A 24090-nucleotide genomic window follows, 5' to 3' on the forward strand; every position below is an offset into this window, starting at 1 on the left:
ACTGCTACTTTTTCCCATGCAACTTCTTGCTAAGTCACTAGCCAAGAGCTCTCAGGGTTCAGCGAAATGAGTAATAACACTAGTGTAAGATTGTGGACATTTTTATAACATATCTACACTTTGGCAGGCATATCTACTTAATGCAAATGCACATTTGTGCCACTTTTAGTAAATGTGGAAAAGCCTATAAATTGCCTTTTGAAATATAGCCTAGCCAAAATATGTACTAGCTTTTTTTTTAAAAGATTGTATTTATTTATTCATGAGAGATACAGAGAGAGCGAGGCAGAGACACAGGCAGAGGGAGAAACAGGCTCCATGCAGGAAGCCTGACGCGGGACTCAATCCCAGGTCTCTAGGATTATACCCTGGGCTGAAGACTGTGCTAAACCGCTGAGCCACCGGGCTGCCCTGTACTATCTTTTATGTAAAAATAAATATAAGGGCCACATAACTCTTGGCTTTGAATAGAGTTGGGAAGTCTGAGTCCCTAGAAGCAAGGGACAAAGGCATTATGAAAAAACAAAAAAGCCAGGTTTTATTTTTAGGAGCTTTTTATTGATAATCAGTACAACATAGGATCTGAGAAATTTCAAATAAGGCAGCATCAGAGCAAAAAGAAAATAAAATACTAAATTTTTAAGCTGAATATAACTGCAATTTTTTTCCATCTAAGAAACAAACTCTTTCTTCTAAGTGGCAAATAGCTAGCCAAATGAGTTGATTCCAATTAGAGCAACATAATTCTGATGAGCCAGTATTTAAAAAAAAAAAAGTGATTTCCCTTAAATATAAGGAAAATTTAGGAATCTCTGGGATTATATTTAATTCCACTTGGAATTTAGACAATATGACCTTTCATTCAACCCAGCCTGTAGTCGTTGGATTGGATTAAATATCACTATCAGTTGCCAGCTGTGATAAGTAGAGATATAACAAAGGGTATTCTATTACCAAATAAAAATTTTTATTACCTCATGTTTAGGAAGGCAAATCAAAAAAAAAAAAAAAAAATGACCCACTAGGGTCATAAATATATTTTATTAAAGTTCCAATCACCTTAGATGATTGAAGATTCTGACATTTCTATATAGTAGTGGTAGTAATAAGTTTAAAATCTACACAGTGCACAAATTTTTTCCAAGTTTTCACTATCCTTAATCACTGAATCACTGCCATGGGGCAGATTAGCATAATCTAAGTGAGTAATGAGGAAACAGAAAAATAAATGACCTATGTCTTCTGGCTGAGGACCAGAGATTATTCTCTCAGAGCCAGGAGCTTTCTCCTACTTCTCCTAGTACACTAGGTAAAAACTGTATCAGAAAAGACTGATTCAATTGAAAATCTATTTTTTTTTAGCTCATCAATTTCTGACTTAAAGTTCAGCTATATCAAAAGGAACAAAAGGCATAAAGACATTTGAATTAATGGTAGCCAAAGAATTTGCCAAAGCATTTCTTTTTTACTATTTCATACCCTGAAGAGCCTTGAAATTTCTTAGGCCCCAATCACTCTACATTCAGGGTTCTTTCATTAAAACTTATCACTAATGAGAAATGCAGGCAAGGTAAAAGAACCTAAAAAAATTCGGCAAGTAATATCTGGTTATACTTACTTAAGGCAAGAGTCTTGCACACTTTCATAGCTGGAATACTCCTTGATTTCTGGGCCTAAAAAACTTTTGAAATAGTTTTCTAAAAAAAAAAAACAATAACTCCATTTGCACCCGAATTAATGACTGAAACATTATTGATTGTTGAAGCCAAATCTGAAATTTAACACTTGGTACACACCACAAAAAGTTGATTTATCCAGTGAGTACTGAGGTATCCTTGAGAAGTGATTTTAGAAGCAGGAACAGTGACGATGATGGATTAGTGGTCATAAATCACTAGGACAAAGTGGCATTCATCGAAAAAGAAAGCAGTTGTCACAACTGTGGGATAAGTAGAAATGGATTATGTCCTGTGTAGTGTGGGTTAAATGAGAGGCTCAGGAAAGCTTGGCAGAGGGGTCTCCCCCCACTGCCATTTATGGAGGGCTGTGTTTGAGGAACAACCAAAGGGTGAATTATTTCTGTCCTATTTCCCCATCCAAGAGGTCCTCTTCTAGTTACTGGAAGATCTTCTTTCCATACACTAATCTTCCCTTCCTTCAAGTCATCAGAAAAGGGGAGAACTTCTAGAAAATAGGTCTCAGTTCTCATACCATGTAAGCATTTCACAGTTACAAAAGCTATCTCAGAAGCTGAAGTAAGAAGAGCAAGTGAAAATCTGGTTTCAGAGTTACAGTAGGAGTCTCCTAGAGCTACGTTGCATGGGTTTGATGGTCTTGAGAAAAATTTTAGTTACCAGGTATTCCAGTCCTAGGAATCTGACTTGAGCAAAGTCGGCAAATAAAGTTGGTCAAGAATATAGAGAGATTACTCAGGGTGGACTGAGTCTAGAACAAACTTGTTTCTAACGGCCCATGGTAGGCATGACTACGGCAGGTGAGGAAAGAGTGGCATCTTCTTCTTTCCACTGAGAAGTGATGGTCTTAATCTGTGTGTAGAATTGGATGCCCTAAAGAGAACAAAGGGGGAAAAAATAGAGGTAGCATATATTCCTGGGGGTTTCATGATTTTTCTTTGAATCAACTTTTGAAGGAGGTGCTGAAAAGTGCTACTCACATTCCCACTTGAGGAATTGGTGCACCCAAAATCCAACATATTGTTCATTAGATCATCTATCTAAAACATTTAGCATAATACCTCCCACAGAGTAAATAGTCAAACCCTAGCTATTATTGTGTTGAAACTAGTCAAGAGGATCTAAGTGGAAAAATTGAACAATGTAATTTATTAAACTCACAGTTCATTCTGTTCCTAGGGCTTAAAGTCTTGTGCTCTCAGGTCTTGGAACATGGCTCAAATCCTGCCTCTCTTCCTTATCAACTGCCATGTAACTTTGGGCCTTAACTGTTATCTATGGCCCAGCATAGCGTTGCTGTGAGGAGAAAATGAAATAACCTACAAACATCCTAGCAAAGTAACTGCTATTCAATAATTGTTAGTTTTTCTCTCAGGAAGGAGAGAAAAACTAACAATTAGGGATGAAATACATGCTATTTCTGACAACTGTCAGTGATAAATAGCTCTATATCTGATGTAATAAAATCCATAACATCTTATAAATCTAAAGTAAAATGTCTGATATTACTCAAAATCACTTCCAAATCATGTATAATGTGAACCAAAAAAATTCAGCATATTTAAGACTATATATATATATATATGTATATAAACTATATATATATAGTTTATTTTGTAAGATTAGGTTTGAGTGAAAGAGAATAGACTGATAAGAGCTAAGACAAAAAATACTAGCAAGCTAGGGGCCCCTGGGTGGCTCAGTCAGTTGTGTCTGACTCTTAATTTCAGCTCAGGTCATGATCTCAGGGAGGTGGGATGGAGCCCTGCACTCTGCAGAGTCTGCTTGTCCCTCTCCCTACCCTTTGCTGCTTCCCTACTCCTCTTAATTACATATATACATACATACATACATAAATATATATTTTTTATATATATATTTATATTATATATAAATATATATATACATACATATATACATACATACCTAAATAAAATCTTTAAAAATACTAGCAAGCCAAAAAATACTAGCAATACTACTGCTAGAAAAACATTACACTAGCTTGATCAAAGTACTCTTCTAAAATTATTTGACAAAATCTGGACCATGGTACTTTATTGAAAAAAACTGACAGATTATTACCTACTTTCAAGTTTTTTTTCCAGGATGCAAAATAGCAATTTGATCACCTAAGAATTTAAGACTTCAAGCTGTATATGGGGTCAGTCTTTTCCTTCAACCAGAATGACTTACAGTAATTAAACCAAAACAGGGGAGAAAAAAAGCAATAGTTTTACTCTGCTTCCCTGGAAAGAAATTTTTTTTTTTAAGATTTTATTTATTCATGAGAGACACAGAGAGGCAGAAATACAGGCAGAGGGAGAAGCAGGCTCCCTGTGGAGAGCCTGATGCGGGACTTGATCCCAGGACCCTGGGATCACGACTTGAGCCAAAGGCAGATGCTCAACCACTGAGCCACCCAGGTGCCCCTGGAAAGAAATTTTTCTTAATAGTATCAAACTAGTCAATTACACAAAAGCTGTGACTAATGCACAAAGTGAATAAGCTGCCTCCAAAAAACCAAAATGTTTTCTTAACCAGTTAGTCATACTATTACATTCTGCTATGCAATATGCACTGTTAATTTTTAATTGAACTATAAAAGAGATCTGTATAGAAAACATGTCATTTAATTACTGAAGGTTCCAAAATGGCTGTATTACTATGGAGCTACAAAGAAGTTCCACTCACCAATTTGTTCAACACATATTTGAGCACTTGGCTCTGTGCCAGATACTACAGTTAAGAAGTAAATAATAATTATGGTGTGATGAGGACTTCTTATCATGGCTTACACAGCCCGACAGGACTTCCCTTGCCTATCTCTGTATCTTCATCTCACTCTCTGTGCCCCTGCTTATTTCTGCTCTTTGAAATTGCTGTGCTTCTTCCTGCTTTAGGACATATGTACCTGTTAAAGGATGTGGGGATAGTGATTTAATCTTACTAATCTTATGAAATATATAGGTACTAATGTTATTCTCATTTTATAGATAAGAAACTCGAGAGACGGTGCATTCTCCCAAAGTCACACAGTTAATAACTGGCGGAGCTGGAATGTGAAACCAGACCATTCAGTTCCAGATCTCCTTAATTTTTCTTGTTCAGTGATGTATTTATAGTGCCTAGAATAGGGTTTGGTACAAAGAAGGTGCTCAGGAAAATTCTTGTAAATGAATAACTTACAAGAGAAAAATGTGCAATGGGAGCACACGATGGCATATCTAACCTAGCTTCAAGGAAGGAGGGTGGTAGTGGTCAGAGGTGATTTTCTGGAGGAGTCCATGCTTTAAACTTAGACAAGACAGATGATTGTTAGATGAAAAAAGGGAGGTAGGAGGAGAGGATCTCAGACAGAGGAAAGGATATACATAAAGGCTTGGACTTCCTCATGTTCTTTCCCCAAAATCTTGCTGCCCTGAGGTATTCAGGAAGCAGCAGCTTTGGCAAAATTTTGTTACTTTTTAAATTTCTTCTAGGGGACCTCCTGACAAGCACTATTGAACAGTGTATGACCCCACAGAAGCTACTCACAGATCCTTCCTTGCAGAATCCTTGTTCCTGAATATGTTCAAGAAACTTTCTTAGAAGAAAAAACGTTTTCTTACAATTACCTGTTTGCCATAGAAATTGGTGTCTCCCCTGAAGGAAGATCGAGAGCCGGTGAATGAGAACATTGGCAAAGGCACTGGAATAGGGACATTCACCCCCACCTAAAGCAGAACAAATCCACAACAAATAAAAGGACTCAAACAAAGGAACTCTCCATCTAGAAGCACAAATGCCTGACATCAGAGAGACCAATTTTAAATACCCTAACTTCTACCCCATCTTGCATCCCATGAACTTTGATTCCTAAGGAAAAAATGGGGCATTACAGGAAATCAGAGGGGCGGTGACTAATCACTTTACCACCTCCCTTAGGTAGGAAACAGTACATGGCTACAAGAATCTCCTAAAAATCCTGTTCACAAACCTGTCCAACATCCACCAGGTGGGAATATTTTCGAGCAGTGGCTCCATTGGTGGTGAAGATGGCAGTTCCATTTCCATATGGATTGCTATTTACTATCTTGATGGCTTCATCCAAAGTGTCTGTCTCCAGAACCACAAGAACTGGACCAAAAATCTCCTCTTTGTAACAGGTCATAGTTGGCTGTCAGGAGAGATGCATCCAGAAAAGTTAGTATTTGATGCTTATCTGGTACTTTATTACCCACTGTTTATATGGACAGCTTTCATGTTAGGAATCTCTCCATTTTTAAACCACCTTTTTAAAAAAAGTCCTTTCTTGCTGTGTTCCATCTTCAAGCTGTAAACCAATAAACAACTTGAAATTCCTATTAACTATAAATACACTCCTGTCCTTTAAGCACTGTAGTTTTAGGTCCCATGACCCATCACCGTTTTCCTCTTTATACCTGTAAAACCTGTTTACACAATTGTTATCTTACTGATAGGTTACATGAAATTCATTTTTCATAAATCAAATATATATCGAAAACACCACAGGAGAGTGTTTCTGTGCTAAACTTAGCTGTGGTAAGTTTCCTTTGCTTCTCAAATGAGTCTGTATAATTATATTTTGATATAGGTCACATTAAACATTCAAAACATCCTTCACCACTGCAACTAGTCAGTGTGTTTGTTGCTAATAAGTGGGTTTTTCTCCTATGGTTCTATGACAAGAGGCTTCTTAATCTCTACTATACTTACATTCAACTCTTAATTATTCAGGATTATAGTAGGATTAGTGGGGACATATGAATTTCAAAAAAAGCCTCCTAACCTCAATTTATTTAGTCATTAATTTTAGCTGAGAGACTTGCAGAGTTTCGATAAATAAAAATTGAGATCAATTCTTTTTCATATCTTTCTGGCGAAGATGCAACTAAATTTGGGGTGCAGAGTAGATGCTCAATAAATATTGGGTGATTGATTATTGATGGAGACACTGCAATAACTATAAGCTAGATAGCAAGGAGCAGGAAGAGAAAAACATTAAGTAACAAAAGATAGGGTTGGCAAAATACAGCCTATGGGCTAAATGTGGCTTGCTGCTTGTTTTTGTATAGCTGACAAGCTAAGAATGGTTTCAGTATTTTCTAAATGGCTGCAAAAGAAATCAATCATGACATGAAAAGTTATTTGAAATTAAAATTCCATTGTCTATAAATAAAGGTTAATTTAACAGCCAGACAACATTAATATGCTTTCACACTAAAACGTCCATAGTGAGTAGTTGTGACAGAGACTGTATATCCTTGCAAAGCCAAAAATATTTACTATCTAGCCCTTTATGGAAAGTTTGCCAGCCATTGGTATAGTGGAAGGAGGTTGGGAATCAGGATAGGAGGCTCATTCAGACTCAAGGTAAAATAACTGAGGAATACCAGCAAGAGACAAAGACTCAGTCATTAAATGGCTTCGTTTATAAATTGGAAGGATGAGATTCCATAGCTCCTAAAATGCTTTTAGTGCTCATATTTGTGAAATAAATAACCCAGAGTTGTTCACCTTGACATTTGAGATGATGGTTGGTCCAACAAAGTTGCCGTTTTCATAGCCTTTCACTTTAATTTTTCGACCATCAAGAAGAATAGATGCTCCTTCCTTTGTTCCACTATCAATCAGATTACAGACTCGCTCTTTGGCCTGGGGGGTTATCAGAGGGCCAAGATCAGCTCCAGGTTGGTCTCCTGTAAAACAACATAAAAGTAAGATCTTCATTATAATAAATTATGACTGTCAACTAAAGATGATTCCAAATGGCAAGTACAGTGGAAAGAGAGGCAATGGTTAAAGAGTCAACATGATTACTCCCATTGATCAGGCCAATGCTCAAACCAAGAGCTTAATGTCACAGATGCAAAGTCTAAAGGAGCCAGGCAGATAACTGATTACCTGCATTGACTCTCAGGTTTTTGGCACGCTCCACCAACTCTGGCAGCCATTTCTTAGCTTCTCCTACAAGGATTGCTGTGGAAAGAGCCATGCAGCGCTGCCCCGCAGCTCCAAATGCTGCCCCAACCAGCTGGTTCAGGGTATTTTCCTTATTGGCATCTGGCATGACTACTCCATGGTTCTTGGCTCCCTAAGGAAATACAGAAAGTACATGAATCCCCCTTGGCAAAATTCAGTTAGGCTAAGAAAATAAGCAAAGAATCTGAGATTTCAAATGGGAATTTAAGGAAAGAGAGAATATACCCTTTGTTGCTTTGAGGCTAGATTTATTATCATTTTGATACTGCTAAAGTCTTGGTAGCACAGAGCGAATCTCCAGGTTACTTTTTTTCTACTTCCTTAGCTGATAAGCTGATATGTGTTTATTTAGATCAAAACCATTACCAAAAAGCATAACAAAACCTCCAGTCACAAACTGACAAGCTAAGTACTGCATCCAGAAACCAAGAATAACTCCCTTCTCTTTCCTAAATTAGACAAGAAATAGTCTATTGACTGCTGGGATTTCCAATTATATGAATAGTGATGTAAACAAAGAGCTTGCCAGTAATAATGCCAGTGGCCAGCTGAAAGGTGAACTAGATGGACCTTTTGAATACACCACTTCAAGAACCAAGAACCAAGAGGTTCCCCAAATTGACTTGCTTCCAGATGCATAGCCTCATGAAACATAGCTATGTAAGATAACATGGTCATGTCCATGCATGTTTCTAGATACAGTAGTCCCCCCCCCTTTTCCGTGGTTACACTTTTGACAGTTTCAGTCACACAAAATCAACTGAGGCCTGGAAGCAGATGATCCTCCTGATGCTGTGGCACATCACCACCTCACCTTGTTTCATAATGTAGGCATTTTATCATCTCACATCATCATCATCATAAGGGTGAATAAAGTATAATAAGACATTTTGAAAGAGAAGCCATATTGTTACAGTGTATTGTTAAGATTGTTCTATTTTATTATTATTAATCTCTTACTGTGCCTAGTTTATAAATTAAAATTTGTCATAGATACATATGTATAGGAAAAAATATAGTATACATGGAATTTAGTACTATCCAGTTTCAGGATCCACTGGGGGTCCTGGAAGACATCTCCCAGAGATGAACAGGGACTACTGTACAACTGTAGTGGAGTCCATGAATAGATACCATGTCTGCTACTTAATTTTATCCCATTACACATAGTATATTATTAGACACAGAATATACTCAGTAAATATGTCGTGAACGGGTAGGGACTTAAGTCAAAATGGCCAAGACATTTAGCCATGAAAAGAAATAAGTAGGCATATCAGAAGCAGGTTCCAAGCCTGTGCATAGGTGGCTATCCTTTCTGCAACATTAACCAAAGGGTGAGAAAGCGGTAATTGAACTTTATATTTAGTATCAAAGAATTAATATGTATTAGGCAAGGAGCTAGTAAGAGAAGAGCAAACTGCAACCAAGGAAACCACACTCACATACAGGGATATTTGGCTCTTTCTAGTACCTTAGATAGCTTGGACTCTCAGGCAAAGCGTATCTTTGACATTATAGTAGTTAGGATATGCCTTGACAGGAAGGAAAGATAAAGCACTAGAAAGCATGGTATGAAGGAAGATACAGGGCCAGAACCAGAATCCAGCTGTTACCTCTAAAGCCCAAAGCATTTGAATAACATTCTTAGGGAGAAAGGTGCCCTTTGTGATCAAGATTAGGTGTATAGGATAAAAAGGTAATGAAAGGGACTTAGGATAAAACTCATCACAAGGTTCATGGCTAAAGGTTCATTCAGGATGAACTGGAAATAAAAATACACTGGCATTAGAGTGGGAAATAGCCCCTCTGTTGAAGAGCTGTCTGTGGGTAATTTCAATACATATAACAGATTTAGGGGAAAAAGGAACAGGAAGTCACCATATTGGCTTGAACTCTCTTGCCATGTCGCGACCCTCTCTCGAAGATATACTCTCCTGCCTGGTTGGATCCCACGAAACTGATTGCTTTGATATCCGGATGATCACAAATAAAGTTTACAGCTTTAGGAAGAAAATAAATGATTACTACAAAGGAACAAATAGCTGTGGGCTTCTCAACATGGCAAATTTCCCCTTTCCCATTGCTGTGAATGAGAAGCTTCCATACTTTTATTTTTCTATTCTAGATTCCAATTTTGAAGTTCTTTCCATCTCTTAAATTCTTTAAAAAAATGTTTTTATTTATTTTATTTGCGAAAGAGAGAAAGCATCCATGCATGTGTGTGCATGCACATGAGGGGGGCGGGCAGGGAGAAGAGGAAAGGGATGAGGTTGGGGAGGAACCCCAAGCAAACTCCCTGCTGAGCACAGAGCCCAATTCAGGGCTCCATCTCACCACCCTGAGATCATGACCTAAGCCAAAAGCAAGAGTGAAGGGGTGGGGATGGCCTGGGTGATGCAGTGGTTTCAGCTCAGTTCATAATCTCAGGGTTGTGATATTGAGCCCCACATCAGGGTCTGCACCAGCACTTTCTCCTTCTGCCCTTCCTGCTTGTGTTCACTCTCTATCTCAAATGAATAAAAAAATCCTATTCATTTCTGAGGTGGGGTGGGGGGGAGAGAGCAGAGGGAAGGGGCAGAGGGAGAGGGAGAAGTAGACTCCCTGCTGGGCAGAGAGCCTGATGTGGGACTCGATCCCAGGACCTGGAGATCCTGACCTGAGCTGAAGGCAGATGCTTAACCATCTGAGCCACCCAGGTGCCCCTAAAAAAGTCTTTAAAAACAAAAACAAAAATTCCTGTTTTCCTCCAAAATAGCAGCTTTTTTTTTTTTTTTTTAAAGATTTTTATTTATTTATTCATGAGAAACACAGAGAGGCAGAGACAGAGGCAGAGGGAGAAGCAGGCTCCATGCAGGGAGCCCGATGTGGGACTTGATCCCAGGACCGCAGGATCACGCCCTGAGCCAAAGGCAGATGCTGAGCCACCCAGGTGTCCCAAAATAGCAGCCTTGGGCAGCCTCGGTGACTCAGCAGTGTAGCGTTGTGGCGCCTTCAGCCCAGGGCCTTTTAATACTCAAGTTGTCCTTTAAGAATGTGGTATGTCCTTAATTGTCACTATATAACCAGGACTCTGGTTGCCACTCTCATACTACTGTGCCCTCATGGGAGCAGCAATATAGCTTAGTATTTAAAAGTAAAAGCCAGGGAACTCTGGGTGGCTCAGCGGTTTAGCGCCTGCCTTCAGCCCAGGGCATGATCCTGGAGTCCTGGGATCAAGGTCCGCATCGGGCTCCCTGCATGGAGCCTGCTTCTCCCTCTGCCTGTGTCTCTGCCTCTCTCTCTCTCTCTCTCTCTGTCTCTCATGAATAAATAAAAATAAATAAATAATAAAAATAAAAGTAAAAACTAGAGTCAGCTTTCCTGGGTACTTGGCTTTGATAGTTTCTAGCACTGTGACTTTGGGCAAATTACTTAATTTCATTATGCCTCAGTTTTCTTACCTGTAAAATGGAAAAACATTACCTACTTGAGGGATTGTTATAAAGAATAAATGAGATAATATATGAAAGGCACTAGAAACAGTACCTAAAACACAGAAATGCTTTTTAAGTGTTAGCTATTACTACATGAATTAGAATGTCTTTAAGATCTAGAAATTTTCTCAATATTGAAGAGAAAACTTTATCTTTTATTTGGGTCTTGCCCTAATCCAGACTTCTTTGTCCCAAGGTGTTCTGTAGGGCAAGAAGCATTGCTACTCCTCAATTAGTTACTTTAGCATAGAGATGGCAAACAGTCAACACACATTATCTTCAAACACGGAGATTACTGTTAGTAAATCCCTTCTTCCCTAGGTTCCTCATCCTAAAATATTCCTTTGCCACTCAACACCTTGATTTTTTTGGTAGCCAGATTAAATGCCATGTACAGAAGGGCAGTTACCTTCATGTTGTCCATGGATGATATTCAGTGTCCCATCCGGGGCACCAGAGTCCTGGAGCAGCTTAGCAAGAAGCATGCTTGCTCCAGGAACTCGCTCTGATGGTTTCATCAGGAAGGTATTTCCACACACCATGGCCATGGGAAACATCCAAAGAGGGATCATGGCAGGAAAATTGAATGGAGCAATGCCTGCACATACTCCCAGAGGCAGACGGTAGGAATAAAGGTCCATATCTTTGGTGATGGATGGCATGGTCTCTCCCAGCATGAGAGATGTCACACTGCAGGCATGCTCGACCACCTCTGGAACAGAGAAGTAGTCAGACCACCAGCTCTCCACTGTGTACTACTTAGCTTCGTCATATTCTAGTCATTCCTGAGGATAAAGAATGGCTCAGGCCAATGACACAGGGAAGAAACCTTGATTTGCCCTTCCATGTGAAGGGGATGTACAAAATGAGATTCTCCAAATGGGGGGAAAAAGAGAGTGAAATGCATGTACCTACTGGAAGATCAAGTAAAATAAATGAAGCAAACTATTTTCTATGTACCTGAGAAGTATTGTTATTTCCCACAAGTATTAAAAAAGATGTTATGGGATAGCAAAATCTACCTGGAAGAAGCAACCTCCCATTCTGAGATCTTTGCCTCCTATCTTCCCTTTGCTCTTTCCCAAAAGGTTCCTGAACTCCCAAAGAGGGACTCCCAGCTTACGAAGGCCTCGGAATACATCTCCTTCTGCATCAGCGAGGGTCTTCCCTTGTTCCAGTGTGATTAACTTGGCAATTTCTTTCTAGAGAAAAAGCACACAAATAGAAACCAATGCAAGGATGTGCATTGGTTTTAGTTCTTAGGTAGCCAAGGAAGAACAAAAAAGTACAAGAAGTAGTACAAGGGAGAAGTAGTACAAGGGAGAAAGCCATGATCTATGACTTTCTGGATTATAGAGTTAATGGAGAGCAGCTGAAAGGGCTTCTGTGTGGGTGTGACAAGTATCCTAGGCAACAGTTTAGAAAATGACACCATTCTAATTTCTTACCAAGTTTTCTTTAATGAGTTGTTGATAGCGGAGCAGGACCTGCTGGCGGCTTAACACAGAAGTGTCTGCCCATGCAGGAAAAGCACGTTTGCAAGAAGTAACGGCTGCATCCATTTCAGCCTTGGTGGCCTGAGGAACCCGACCAATGACCTCATTGGTGGCCTGATGGGAAAAAGCAGCACATCATCTTTTGCATCATCATCACCTTCTCCATTTTTCATCTAGTCACAGGGGCAGCATTATGTACTTCACATGACACACACCCAGGTTCCTAACTTCCCACCACATTCCCAGAATTCTGGACTAGTCAGTTTAAATCCCAAAGCAGCTTTGCTTACTGGGTTGTGGATGTCAATCCATTTGTCACTTTTGGATTCAACAAATTTCCCATCAATGAAGAGCTTTACAGTTGGCTGGAAAATAAAAACCCCACAAAACTTTATATTAGTTCATTGCTTCTCTCTCCTTCACAAAGAGGAAGGAATTCAGGGTTGATAAATGAATCATCTGTTCTCTAGAAATGTTACCACAAGGAAAGAGATACATGGTGTACTTGTCTATAGCCTTAAGATGTGGCTGAGCCTCTATTATGATCTCTCTTGAGAAAGGAAACTTCCTTGATAATCAGTGTGGAACTTTACGTCACTATGAGGCTTACACTAAAAAAGTAGTAGCTTCTGTGTTAACAAAGACTAGCTCGTAAGGCTTGTTGGCCAGCTGACTTTCTAACCTCTCACCATGGGCATGTATTACCTTTGTGATAAAAAGTTGTTTTGTTTTTTTAATATTTTTGTGTGTAGTTTTTCTAAGAAGTAGCTTGCTTACATTAAATTTTCAGAGGGGGCTGTGGACTAAAAAATGTGAAGGACTACTGTGTTACAGTGTGTGCTTATAGATAAAAAGGATTTTGAGCACCTATCCTTATTAGATTCTAGATACTGCAAATGGCTGACAGTTTTATAAAAACAACTTATAAAGATTGTGAAGAGGACAACTATCTGGCAGAATCAATAAAACCTCTAGAAGCCATGAAAATGTATTTTTTGACATAGTAATCTTACCTCAGAATGGAAATTATCTAAAAGAAGGGAAAAAACTATATAAATGTTTGCATTATAATATTGAAAAATTGAATCAATCTAAGTATTATATGGGAAAATTTTTAGTTAATTCTGGCTATATATATTTGGCAGAATATTATGCAGCCATTAAAAATAGTAAGTATAAAGAGCATTTTGCAATACTGAAAATGTTTATGACATAATTAAAATAATACTAGATAAGAAAACCAAGAGAGAAAATTTCACATATATTCTTGTCACAAATTTGTAAAGAAAGTAAATGGGAAAAATCCCAAAATTATACTGTATTCCTTCTTGGAAATCCAACTTCAGTGCCAAATAAACTTACCACTGAAGAAGAGAAGGAGTATGCTGGATACCAAGTGGAATTCACCTTGGAAGAGACCTGTGAGGTAAAAGAATGATTATTTTGATGAGAGCAGAAAATTATTAAAGACTTAGCAAATAGCTACTATATACTTAACATTACACTAGTTACTGTAGGTATATGGAAGAGGACTTGGTATTTGCTCTTAATGGTCATACAGTCTTTAAAGAGAAAAGATAACAGTCTATGAGGTACAGCAAACTATGAGAAAATAATAATCCATAATGATCACGTCCTCAATTTCCAGAAGAGTCCTGATTTAAAAATGTTTTTTATTAGACCATATTTTCCTAATATTTGGCCTGAAAAATGTCATCACCACAGATCCTAATATGAAAATTCTTAGATGGTATTTAACACAACAGGTGTCATATGTCTGATAGTACATAACCAAGTGTCAAAGGTAGTATAATATGCCCATATAAATATTTATTTTTTAAAAGATTTTATTTAATTATTCATGACAGACAGAGAGAGAGAGAGAGAGAGAGGGGCAGAGACACAGGCAGAGGGAGAAGCAGGCTCCATGCAGGGAGCCTGACATGGGACTCGATCCTGGGTCTCCAGGATCAGGCCCTGGGCTGAAGGCGGCGCTAAACCACTAAAACGCTGAGCCACCCGGGCTGCCCCCATATAAATATTTAAACACAAATGCTCATAGCAGTTGTAATAGCCCAAAACTTAGCAACAACCTAAATGTCCACTATTGAATGGGTGAATAGGGAATAGTGTATGGAATGAGGTATATCCATACACTAAAATAATACTCAGCAATGGAAAGGAACTATTATACATGCAATAACATCGATAACTACAACAATTATACTGGGTGAAAGAAATCAGACAAAACAGTACACACTGTACAATTCCATTTATATAAAACTAGAAAATGCAAATGAACCAATAGGGTGAGAAAGCAGATCAGTGGCTGCCTGGGGATGATGGAGGAAGTACAGAAGACAGAGTAAAAAGAAAACATTTTCTGATGGATATGTCCACTATCTTGATTGTGATGATGTTTTCACAGGCATATGCAAATATAAAACTTATCAAATGAAATACCCTAAATATGTACAGTTTATGTCAATTTTACTTCAAGAAAGCTGTTTTAAAAAATGCCACATGTAGGGATCCCTGGGTGGCGCAGCGGTTTGGCGCCTGCCTTTGGCCCAGGGCGCGATCCTGGAGACCCGGGATCGAATCCCACGTCGGGCTCCCGGTGCATGGAGCCTGGTTCTCCCTCTGCCTGTGTCTCTGCCTCTCTCTCTCTCTCTCTCTCTGTGTGACTATCATAAATAAAAAAATAAAAAAAAAATGCCACATGTACCTTATAGGAAAAGAATGTACTATATAGTTAAGATTTAATAGGCTATAATCAGCATGTTGGAGGGAGAGGGGTCAGTTACAATAAAATAATCCCTCATTTGTATATATGCTATGGAAGTTGTTTTAAGAAATATTCAAAGACAAATATATCAAATTCAGAAAACAAACATTTAGAATGGGATATAAAGGAAAACTGCAATCTAATAATCTTTTATCTTGTCTGAAGACAGACACATTAACCAAAGTGCTTAGGGCTAAACGAGGTACAAGAATTTGTGTTCTTGCAGCACCAACCAGGGGAAAGGATGCAGGTCCTTTGGGCCAGCAGACAATTCTTCCAAATGCCTCATCTACTTCCTCTCCCATTCCCCACAAAAACTTTCAAACCATCAACACTCTTCTGGAGCCCACCATGTCTTATTTATAGCAATGTTCCCAACACCAACATGTTACCTGCTACATAGTAGGTGTTTAATAAACATCTACAGTACAAATGAAAGGTCCACTGGATAGCTAACTGCCCCCACCCCAGACTAGGTTAGCAGCCAGTACTAACCCTATCAGGTTTTTCTGTCTTAGTTGTAATTGCCTGGGTATTTGTTGCCTAAAAGGCTGAAGTTTGGGCAGCCTGGTGGCTCAGCAGTTTAGTGACGCCTTCAGCCCAGGGCCTGATCCTGAAGACCCGGGATTGAGTCCCACATCAGGATCTCTACATAGACCCTGCTTCTGTCTCTGCCTCTCTCACTCTGTGTGTGTGTGTCTCTCTCATGAATAAATAAAATCTAAAAACAAACAAACAAAAAGGCTGAAGTTCCATTAAGGTAGGCACTACATCTGACTTGCTCACCTACTTTACAATTGTTATGGTCAAGATTGTCCCAATATGGAAAATAGCAAGTTGTTGGTGCTCATTCGATGTTACTCCTATATTATTATACTTTTTTTTTAATTTTTATTTATTTATGATAGTCACACACACAGAGAGAGAGAGAGAGAGAGAGAGGCAGAGACATAGGCAGAGGGAGAAGCAGGCTCCATGCACCGGGAGCCCGACGTGGGATTCGATCCCAGGTCTCCAGGATCGCACCCTGGGCCAAAGGCAGGCGCTAAACCACTGCACCACCCAGGGATCCCCTATTATTATACTTTTTGCTCTCACTCCTTGCTATTTCAAAACTTTTCGTATCTCCTTACTATTATCTCTTATCTCCTTGCTATCTCTATCTCCCTGCTACTTATTTGCTCTTATTCCTTGCTATTTTTTTTTAAGATTTTTATTTATTCATGAGAGACACACACAGAGAGGCATAGACATAGGCAGAGGGAGAAACAGGTTCCATGCAGGAAGCCGGACATGGGACTCGATCCTGGGTTTCCAGGATCACACCCTGGGCCAAAGGCAGGCACTAAACCGCTGAGCCATCCAAGCATCCCAATTCCTTGCTATTTCAAAGCTTATCTCACTCCTTGCTATTTCAGAACTTACTCTCTTAAAATTTCCAACCCTGGGGACACCTGGGTGGCTCAGTGGTTGAGCGTCAGCCTTTGGCTCAGGGTGCAATCCCGCAGTTAAAAAAAAAAAAAAATTCTAACCCTACTGCTTCCCCTCTCTTAAGAGCTGACCTTTGTTTTTTCTACTTCAGAGGGATTGGAAACCATCAGATGAGAACTTTAACTTCCTACTAGCAAATCTACAAAACTGACCTATACCCATCCTTTCTTCCTCCCTTTCTCTCACTCTCCCTCTCTCTCTTTTAAAGATTTACTTGTGTGTGTGAGAGAGTGCATGGTGGGGCAAGGAGGGGGAGAGAGAGAGGGAGAAGCAAACTCTCTGCTTAGAACAGAGTCTGGTGTGGGCCTTGATCCCAGGACCCTGAGACCATGACCTGAGTCACAGGCAGACATTTAACTGACTGAGCCACCCAGGCACCCCTTTTCCTCCTTTCTTCTTACAAGGGAGCAGGTAGCTAGCAAGCTCAGTGGGGAAAAAGTGACTGAAAGACTGAAGTGCACAACTAGTATCTGTGGACTAACTGATGAGGTTCCTCTGCACCTGTGCTCTAAAACCCACCTTTCCTGCCCCTCCCACCCAGACACATCAATTATCCTTTCTTTCCTGAAACTTAAACATCTCTCCATCCAATAGCAAGGATTCTCTTTGCTAATTACCTTTTATTTCCTCATTTCCCACGAACCCTTCAGTCTACTCCAACCTTCATGACCAAACACCAGTGACTTCCTACATCCCTTGGGTTCTTCCCAGTCTTCCTATACTTGATTTTTCATGCCCTTTTCACTTGTCTTCAGGGATGTCCTGTGTCTCTTCTGACACATCTCTGCCTTCTGTGCTGATTAGTCCTCTGCTACCTGGCCACTATCTATTTAAATTCAAGGTTTTGTCCTAGGCTGCCTTTTCCTATTCTGCACATTCTCCCTGGATGATTTCATCAACTCCTGTGGCTTGATGATCTAGATTCTGATGATGCCCAAATCTGTAGTTCTTAGCCAGCTCTTCCTCTTCAGATAACACCCACCCAACTGTCTTCACTATGCCTCTACCTTGGTGTTATTCAGGTACATATTGAAAAAGTGGAAGTCCTCACCTTTCTCTCATCAAGCTGCCTGGCTTTCTCTATCCCACCTTTCAGTGAAGGGGGCCACTATTCACCTAAGTTGCCCAAGAAGAAACCTGAATGTCACCACAATTCCTCCCTCTCTCTCCACAGTGAATCAAACAATTCCTGGCAATCTGTCCTCCTAGAAGTCCTTGGAACACAGACCTTTTTCTCTACCCCTCCTGCCATCCCCATAGTCTCTATCATCATTGTCTCTCACCTAGACTTAACTGTTTCCTAACAGATCTCTCAACCTCCAATCTTAAGCTTGCTGAATCTAGTTTCCTACCCTAAGCCAGTGAGGTTTTCTAAAACACAAATCTGGGCAGATTACTCTTTTTTTTTTTTTTTTAAAGATTTTATTTATTTATTCATGAGAGAGAGACAGAGACAGAAACACAGACAGAGGGAGAAGCAGGCTCCATGCAGGGAGCCTGACTGACTGGATCCCGAGTCTCCAGGATCACATCCTGGGCTGAAGGTGGTGCTAAATCATTGAGCCACATGGGCTGCCCAGGGCAGATTACTCTCTTGTTTAAAAAGCTCTAATGGCTTTCCTCTGTTTTTAGATAAAGACTAATCTTGATGTTGCTTAGAAGACTTCATCTCAAGTTTCATAGCTTGAAAGGCCTTTCCTCCTTGCTGTATATGCTCTAGGCATTTTGGAACATGTTTTGTGTTCTGTGTACATGCTGTCCCTTCTTGCCTGGAATTGTTTCATCCCATTTGCTTGGGTCTCTCCTACTCCTTAGCCTCTTACTTAGCCATCACTTTGGGTATCAGTGCAGGTCAGTTTTGTATGTCTGGTAGTAGGTAGCTGAGGGAGTTCTCAACTGATGGTTTCTGTAATCTCCAAAGTAGGAAAAGACAAAGTTAACTTCTGAGAGTGAAAGCAGAAGTAGCAGAGTCAGAAGCTTTTAAGTCAAAATATCAAGTCTAGACCAAGCACCTAATTATTAGGTCTCTCTCTCCTTAAAGATCACTAGATGGCTATGTCCTCAGCCCCTGACACCATTCCTGAAATAGAGTAAGCATTCAATAACATTTTTTGCAGAATGAAAGAATGAGTACTCACCAAGCAATCAGTTAGTATTATGTTTCATGCATACTCTCTTACAAGGCAGAAAATGTATAGATCAGCCAATGAGCATTCTAAGCCACTTAATTTTACTTTTTTACTTATACACAACTTCCCTGACATCAAGAGGGTATGAAAGGAACTGCATGTGGCATAACAAAACATTAGTATAGAGTTTTTGACAGGTTGGGTCTCCTATCTTCATTTCTCAAGAAACACTCATTAGCACTGTTGCTGAAGAAAGTATCCTCTATCCAGTCACACCAAAATTCTTCCTCTCTTGGTGTTTATGTCATACTTGCTATTTCCTTTATCAGGCACTCCCTTGCACTCCCTTTTCCCTTTGGCTGAAGGTCTGTTAGTCTTGCAAAAGTCAAGCCTGGAGCGAATTCTTTTGGAATCTTTTCCTGAATGGACAGGTTGAGTTTGGGATAGTTTCCCTACACCCCTGCAGTTGTCTGTGCACTATCATTGCGTTATAACAGAGGAGTTTTCTTTTCTTTATTTATTCATGAGAGACACAGAGAGAGAGAGAGAGAGAGGCAGAGGGAGAAGCAGGCTTCATGCAGGGAGCCTGATGTGGGACTCGATTCCAGGTCTCCAGGATCAGGCCCTGGGCTGAAGGCGGCACTAAACCGCTGAGCCACTAACAGAGGAGTTTTCAGTGAGTGTTTTACTTACCTCTCCTTTCCCAAAGCCTGGGGACAGTGCCTGACACAAAAAGAGATACCAAAACTTAAGTCCTGAATTCTTAGCCCCATCAGTCACTAGCTGAAAGACCCTGGAGTGTCAGGTAATTTACTTAAGTGTCAGGTAATTTACTTCATTATAATCATGAATTCCAATCTTCACAAATATTCTTAAAAACCAGAAAGTGGTGGAGCTTGGCAGGTGGGGGTGGGTGGGCTGGGTGGCAGTCAGTAGAGCACCTACTCTTGGTTTTGGCTCAAGTCATGATCGCACAGGCATGAGATCAAGCCCCGCATTGGGCTCCATGCTCAGTGTGGAGTCTGCTTGAGAGTCTCCCTGTTCTTCTGCCCCTCACCCTACTTGTTCTCTCTCTCTTTCTCTGAAATAAATAAATCTTAAAAACAAACAAACAAACAAACAAAAAAAAAAAAAAAACAAGAAGGTGGTGAAGGTGGGAAAGAATGCAAGTGTGATTGTAAACCCTGTACTCTTTAAAGCACATCTCAGAGGCAAATCACAGAGTTTCTTTAAGACTGGTTTTCTTGGGACGCCTGGGTGGCTTAGTGGTTGAGCCTCTGCCTTCAGCCCAGGCCATGATCCTGGAGTCCTGGGATCGAGTCCCACATCAGGCTCCCTGCATGGAGCCTGCTTCTCCCTCTGTCTGTGTTGTGTCTCTGCCTCTTTCTGTGTGTCTCTCATGAATAAGTAAATAAAATCTAAAAAAAAAAAAAGACTGGTTTTCTTATCTCTGAATATGAGTGATAAACCCATTGTAAGTTGAAAATGCATTTAATATACCCAACCTACCAAATGAACATCACAACTTAGCCTAGCCTAGCTTAAACATGTTCATGTTACATTAGCCTATAGTTGGGCAAAATCATCTAACACAATTACTATTTTATAATGAAGTGTTGAATATCTAATGCAATGAACTGAATACTGTTTCTGAAAGTGAAAAAAAGAATGATTGTATGGGTACAGAATGGTTATAAGTGTATCAATTGTTTAACCTGGTGATCATGTGGCTGATGGAGAGCTGCCCAGCATCCCCTCAAGACTATCATACTGCATTTCACTGGGATGCAAAGGGCATAAAAACTCAAAATTCCAAATACAGTTTCTACTGAAGGCATACTGCTTTCACACCACTGTAAAATCAAAAAGTTTTAAGTTGAGCTATCGAACATCAAGCACCATATGTACTTAAAATTACTGAAAACACAAGCTCTTTCCTTTATAGACCCTTTTGATGATGCTCTGAAATTCATGACTGTCAGAATCTAGACTACTTTATTTTTAAAGATTTTATTATTTGAGAGAGAGCAAGAATTAGATAGCAGGAGCAGAGGGAGGGGCAGAGGGAGCTGGAGAAGTAGGCTCCTGATGTGGGACTTGATCTCAGGACCCTGGGTTCATGATCTGAGTCAAAGGCAGATGCTTAACCATCTGAGCCACCCAGGCACCCCCTAGACTACTCTTTATCAGAGTTTCATGTTACAGTTGTTCCTATTTGGCTAAAGATTACCATTTCTGTTCTTTTTCAGGTCAACTCAGAAGTTTCTTCAAATGAATCAGAAAATAGTGTCTGTGTCCAAAATAAAGTGCATAGGAAGGATGATTCTTCTCCTTGATTTAAAGGACAAAATACGGGGATCCCTGGGTGGCGCAGCGGTTTGGCGCCTGCCTTTGGCCCAGGGCGTGATCCTGGAGACCCGGGATCGAATCCCACGTCAGGCTCCTGGTGCATGGAGCCTGCTTCTCCCTCTGCCTGTGTCTCTGCCTCTCTCTCTCTCTCTCTCTCTGTGACTATCATAAAAATAAATAAATAAATAAAAATAAAATAAATAAAATAAAAAATAAATAAAGGACAAAATACTTTTTTTTTTTTTTTAAGTAGGAAGAGGGTTGTGGAGGGGAGAGAGAGAATCTTAAGCAGACTCCAATCCCAGCATGGAAACTTGATCCCACAACCCTGAGCCAAAATGATTTGGATGCTTAACCAACTGAGACACCCAGGTATCCCAGGACAAAATATCTTCTTAAGGCTATTAATGACTCACTGTGATGGTGAGGAGGCAAAGGAAAAAAGTCAATTTTGGTAAAAGATTTCAAGGATAAGTTGGTAATGGAAATTATAGGGTAGAAACTTTGTATCTGTACTACTAAAAAAAAGATACTAGAAAAATAGAACTTGGATCACAGCAAGAAATAGATGAATAAAGCCAGACTAACAAACTCTTCCAGCCCCTTCTCTACGCTGTCCCTTTAAATAGCATTTTTTAAAAAAAATATTTTATTTATTCATGAGGGACACATAGAGAGAGACAGAGAGAGAAGCAGGCTCCTTTCAGAGAGCTGGATGCGGGACTCAATCCTGGACCTCGGGAATCATGCCCTGAGCCAAAGGCAGACATTCAACCGCGGAGCCACCTAGGCAACCCTTTATTTATTTTTTTTAATTTTTTAAAAATTTATTTATGATAGTCACACAGAGAGAGAGAGAGAGAGAGAGAGAGGGAGGCAGAGACATAGGCAGAGGGAGAACCAGGCTCCATGCACCGGGAGCCCGACGTGGGATTCGATCCCGGGTCTCCAGGATCGCGCCCTGGGCCAAAGGCAGGTGCCAAACCGCTGCGCCACCCAGGGATCCCTAGGCGTCCCTTTAAATAGCATTTAAACATGAACCTTTGCTGACTTTGCTAAGAATCTTAAAAATGTGTTAGTTTCTGCAGTAGAACTCACTGCAACCTGGTAAGTATTAATATTATCTAAAAGTCCAGCAATATGGAGGAAGAAGTTCCCAGGTTGGACGTAACAAGTAAGAAGGGCAATGTTGTTTCTTGTAGGGTGGAGAATGTTTCTGGCAGTAAATCTTGCCTCCTAAGTCCTTGCTAGGCTGTGAAAACTGGGGAAGGACTATGAAGAGAGTTAGAAACCACAGGCCTCAGGCATGCAACTCCTGGTAGAACCTCTCCCCTTAGGCTAGCTTCAGAAAGGGCCTAATCCCCACCATGGGCAAGCGTTGAGGGTGTGTTGGCACACTAAGAGCTAACTTTGGGCTAGGAACTTAGAATTAACACTTCCTGTTTCTTTTTTTTTCTTTTAGATTTTATTTATTTATTCATGAGAGACACACAGTGAGAGGCAGAGACATAGGCAGAAGGAGAAGCAGGCTCCCTGCCAGGAGGCCTGATGTGGGACTTGATCCCAGGACCCCAGGATCATGCCCTGAGCCAAAGGCAGATGCTCCACCACTGAGCCACCCAGGCACCCCCCTTTTTATTTTCAATCACCTGTTTTAGAGATGCTTATCACTTCATTCTTCAATCATTTTTTTTTTTAAAGAGATGTTTAGTCCCTGGCATGTGCTTGGGACATCATGGTAGCATAACTATGCGTTATTTACCACCAACATGAATAATGTAACTTTGCTAAAGGTCTAACCAAGTCTTAGCAGGAAAAGGCCAGTCTACAGACCGTGGAAAATACAAAGAGGGAAAACAGCTCAGCGAATAGCTGCTTTGGGGGGGGGGGGGAACCTGGTGTACGCTTTCTAGAAGGAGATTCAAAGTTCATGTACTGACCCTCCCCCTCATGTGCTTCCTTCCCTTACCATGGATTACAGACAGTGAGGTAGGGTGGGGGGAAGGGAACAATCTGGTCGCTCTGGGCAGGAGAAGGTGACCAGAAGAGGGAATTTCTGGTGAGAGAGAGGTGACTGGCACGGAGGTGAAAGGGAGTCACGGTCAGGGAACGACAAGAGGTGCGGGTAAGAGTGATTGACTGCAGAGGCAGGCAGGGCCGAAGGAGCAGAGTGGGCCCAAGCCAGATAAGGAGAGCCTTCAGAGTAAAAGGGCAGCGGGCCAGGGGTGACAGTCCAGGATCCAACGAGGGCGGGTAAGAAGTGAGGGGCTGGGACAGGGGGGCCGCGCGCGTCCGGTGGGAACAGAAAGGTCGGCTAAGAAGTGGGGTTCTTTTGGCTTAGATTGTGGACGGAAAGGACGCAATTCCTAGCTTCGCGATCCCTCGGTCCCACGCTCACTCGCCTGCAGGATCCGTGCGCGCATTGCCGCCGCCGCCACGACCGCCGCCATGGTCCTCAGCCGCCTCTCACCCTCCTCTACGCGCCCCTACTGCGGGTGACTCCCCAGAAGCTCCAGGCCGCGCAGGCCTAGCCCCTCCATCCTGCCGCACCGCTTCATTGGTGGACGAGGCTATCTTTAGCCAATCACGCGCCCTAACACTTGACCCCACCCCTCGGTCCCAGCCTTGGAGACATGCGATTGGTCAGAAGGGGAAGAGCCCTCCCACCTCAGCAAATTCTGTTGG

At 40.8% G+C, this 24090-nt stretch overlaps 2 protein-coding genes across 9 annotated transcripts in view; one reads left to right on the top strand and one right to left on the bottom strand.

The window, feature by feature from the left end:
* The window catches only part of BBOF1 (basal body orientation factor 1), a 56010-nt gene extending 34549 nt beyond the window's left edge, over positions 1 to 21461 (top strand). The window contains exon 11 of one of the 7 annotated variants that reach the window (XM_049113716.1): positions 21306 to 21456. In XM_049113716.1, coding sequence (XP_048969673.1) covers positions 21306 to 21392 — 87 coding nt within the window. In that variant the 3' untranslated portion in view covers positions 21393 to 21456. Of the gene's footprint in view, positions 1 to 5173; positions 6318 to 21305 lie in introns of those variants that run through there. The other 6 variants (XM_049113714.1, XM_049113718.1, XM_049113717.1 and 3 more) reach the window with 6 other exon arrangements.
* ALDH6A1 (aldehyde dehydrogenase 6 family member A1) lies at positions 537 to 24072 on the bottom strand. Of its 2 annotated transcripts, none has more exons than XM_025443352.3 (12): positions 23808 to 24072; positions 14011 to 14067; positions 12939 to 13013; positions 12601 to 12762; positions 12276 to 12354; positions 11562 to 11864; positions 9558 to 9679; positions 7599 to 7788; positions 7212 to 7393; positions 5671 to 5850; positions 5309 to 5407; positions 537 to 2567 (listed from the first exon to the last, which is right to left on the bottom strand). In XM_025443352.3, the coding sequence occupies exons 1-12, from the start codon at positions 23853 to 23855 to the stop codon at positions 2463 to 2465; spliced, it is 1602 nt and encodes a 533-aa protein (XP_025299137.1). In that variant the 5' UTR covers positions 23856 to 24072; the 3' UTR covers positions 537 to 2462. The 2 variants fall into 2 exon arrangements, with proteins under 2 accessions (XP_025299137.1, XP_048969676.1); XM_049113719.1 differs by lacking the exon at positions 537 to 2567 and adding an exon at positions 3949 to 4123.
* Between the last annotated feature and the right edge of the window lie 18 nt (positions 24073 to 24090).

This window comes from Canis lupus, chromosome 8 (genome assembly GCF_003254725.2).
Source record: "Canis lupus dingo isolate Sandy chromosome 8, ASM325472v2, whole genome shotgun sequence".
NCBI lineage: Eukaryota > Metazoa > Chordata > Mammalia > Carnivora > Canidae > Canis > Canis lupus.

Excerpts from the sequence above, each read along its gene's own strand:
- ALDH6A1 (XM_049113719.1), bottom strand. The coding sequence starts at position 23,855 with ATGGCGGCGGTCGTGGCGGCGGCGGCAATGCGCGCACGGATCCTGCAG. Across the intron at positions 13,014-14,010 it reads ACTCCTTCTCTTCTTCAGTG|CCAACTGTAAAGCTCTTCAT; the intron begins GTAAGTTTATTT and ends TTTATTTTCCAG. Across the intron at positions 7,789-9,557 it reads AGAGAGTTCAAGCCAATATG|GGAGCCAAGAACCATGGAGT; the intron begins GTGACTTCCTGT and ends GTATTTCCTTAG.